This window comes from Dendrobium catenatum, unplaced genomic scaffold, assembly GCF_001605985.2.
Source record: "Dendrobium catenatum unplaced genomic scaffold, ASM160598v2 fragScaff_scaffold_1145, whole genome shotgun sequence".
NCBI lineage: Eukaryota > Viridiplantae > Streptophyta > Magnoliopsida > Asparagales > Orchidaceae > Dendrobium > Dendrobium catenatum.
The window spans coordinates 497,276-499,775 of NW_021319607.1; the positions used below are offsets into that span (position 1 = coordinate 497,276).

Sequence of the window (2,500 nt, forward strand, 5' to 3'; positions counted from 1 at the left end):
GTTTTTCCCGAAGTGAGATTGAATTATTTGTATCCTTTGTGAAGGATGGAATAGCCTAAGAAGATGCATTCGTGAGACCGAGAGGAGAATTTTCTGACGTGTAAGGTTTTAATCAAGGGAAACAGAGACATCCAAATTTGTGTACATAGATGAGAATATATGGGAGGTTTCCCGTGAAGACGTTGATAAGGAGTTTGGAGGTAGATGGATTTAGAAGGGAATCAGTTGATAAGATAATGACCTATGGAGAGCACTTCAGCCCAAAATTGATTTGGAAGATTTGATGTGTGTAAGAGAGTGCAGGTAAGATCAAGAAGGTGCATGTGTTTGCGCTCAGCTAAGTCATTTTGTTCGGGAGTGTGAGGACAACTGAGTTGATGAGTGATATCAAATTCTTGTCGATAGAGTTTGAAAGTATTGCTAGTGAATTCTCCACCACCGTCGGAGCGTAAAATCTTGGGAGTGCAGTGGTGTTGAGTTTTAATGAGATTGCAAAATAATTTGAATTTTGTGAGAGCTTCTTATTTTAAATGCATGAAGTAAAGCCAAGAGAAACATGTGAAGTCATCAATGAAGATAATATAATATCTATATCTGTCTAATGAATTTAGCGGTGCAGGGTCCCCGATGTCATAGTGAATTAAATCAAATGGTGTAAAAGTAACAGAAAGACTTTTATTAAAAAATAGCTTGTGGCTCTTGGCCAGATTGCATGAAGTACACACAAAAGATTGTGATACAAGGGTGAGCTCAGGTATGCTGTAAGCAAGAATCGAGAGGAGATGATTGTTTGGATGGCCTAAGAAGGCGTGCCAAAGTTGAGATGACGTGGTATTTGCGATGAGAGCCGTAGGAGAGGTGTTGGGAGACATTCGAATCTGATTGAGACCATTATGAAGATGCCCATCAAGAAGCGGTTGTTGCTCTTAAAGATCCTTAATTTCAAATCCGTTAGCATCAAAACATATCGAAAAATAATTATCAGATGTTAGTTTAGAAACAAAAAAAAAATATTGTGTGCGAGTGATGGCACATGAAGGAGATTACATAGGCGAAGCTTATGGGGTGTGTAGGGTAAGGGAAGTAGGCCTTGACCGAAATTTTGAATAGAGAGAGAGAACCCGTTGGAAATAGACATGGTGTTAGGCCCGTGTTTTAAGTAGCGTGTAATTGAAGGTTGTTTTCGTTCGGTGTGAGATGCATGGGTGGAGGCACCGGAGTCAAGAACCTAGTCTTCGGTAACGGAAGCAGTCAGATGGGAAAGAAGAGCACGTGGTGGTTTTGAAGCAGTGGGAGCGTACTTGAAGTTTTATATATTGATGCTTGGAATTGAGAGCAATGTGACCAGTTTTACCACAGATTTGGTAGGTTGGTCTTGCGAAAGCAGTGGAGGCGGATGGTGCAGACTGATTTAAAGGATTGTTGGATGGTGCCGGCGAGTTCTTGTTCTTGAAGAATCTTTTCTGATTTCGTCCGCAGGATTGGTAGTAGGAAGATGAGTAGAGGGTTATTGCCACCAAACCTGCCAAAATTTCTTTAAGATTTTCTTGTTGGAGATTGATCTCCTCGCTACAGAGAATAGAATAGAAGCTGTCAAGGTCTATAGGGAGAAGAGATGTGCATATAGTAGTCTTGAATGAGTTATAAGTGGGTGGAAGCCCATTAAGGATGTAAAGAATGATGTCTTCCATATCGATTTTTGATCCGGAGAAGGCAATGTTATCAATGATGAATTTTATTTGGGCAAGATATTGTTGCATGGTACTATCCCTCAGTTGGATGTGATGAAGTTTGTTTTTGAGTTGGATGATGCTAGATCGGCTGGTGGGTTGGAGACGTCGTTCAAGAACCGACCAAGCATCTTGGGCGGTAGTGGAGGAGATGATATACGGTAAGATAGATTGAGAGATCATGGAGAACAGGGCGGAAAGAAGATTGTTGTAAACAAGACGCCAGCGAGTATAGTCGGTAGATGCAACGTCGGTGGGAGAAGTGGTGGCCCCGTTGAGATGGCCAGCGTAGCCGTTGGCGGAGAATTGTTGGAGAATTTGCATCCACCATATAGCATAATTGTCGGATGTGAGAGGGTGTGGAACAAGATTTTTAATGTTAGAGACTAGAAATTTGAGTGGAGCTGGTATGGAAAGAATGGTGGAGGAGGTGTTAGAGAGGGTGGAGGAGGAGGGAGGAAGAGAGTTGGCTGATTCTTTATCCCCCATTGATGGATCTTGATACCATGAGAGAGGTGCAACCAAAAACTCTTTAAGCAGAGAAGAGAGAGAGAGAGAGAGAGAGAGAGAGAGAGAGAGAGAGAGAAGAAAATAGTTAATCTATACATGACATCTATATATATGAATACAATGGTAATAATGTAAATACAATAGAACAGAGGGAACGTTTGCTAATATTTGAGACATACTTGAAATCTTCATTTCATACTAGATATCTTGTATATCATAGTCAAATCTTTGAGTTAAAGATATTTCCCTCCAAGATCCCT

At 41.0% G+C, this 2,500-nt stretch overlaps 1 protein-coding gene across 1 annotated transcript; it reads right to left on the reverse strand.

Moving 5' to 3' along the window:
* Positions 1–1,220: 1,220 nt before the first annotated feature.
* Positions 1,221–2,219, reverse strand: LOC110111964. Its single transcript, XM_020844035.1, has one exon. It carries the CDS (start codon positions 2,217–2,219, stop codon positions 1,221–1,223), a length of 999 nt encoding a protein of 332 aa, XP_020699694.1.
* Between the last annotated feature and the right edge of the window lie 281 nt (positions 2,220–2,500).

Coding starts and splice junctions, on each gene's coding strand:
- LOC110111964 (XM_020844035.1), bottom strand. CDS start 2,219: ATGGGGGATAAAGAATCAGCCAACTCTCTTCCTCCCTCCTCCTCCACC.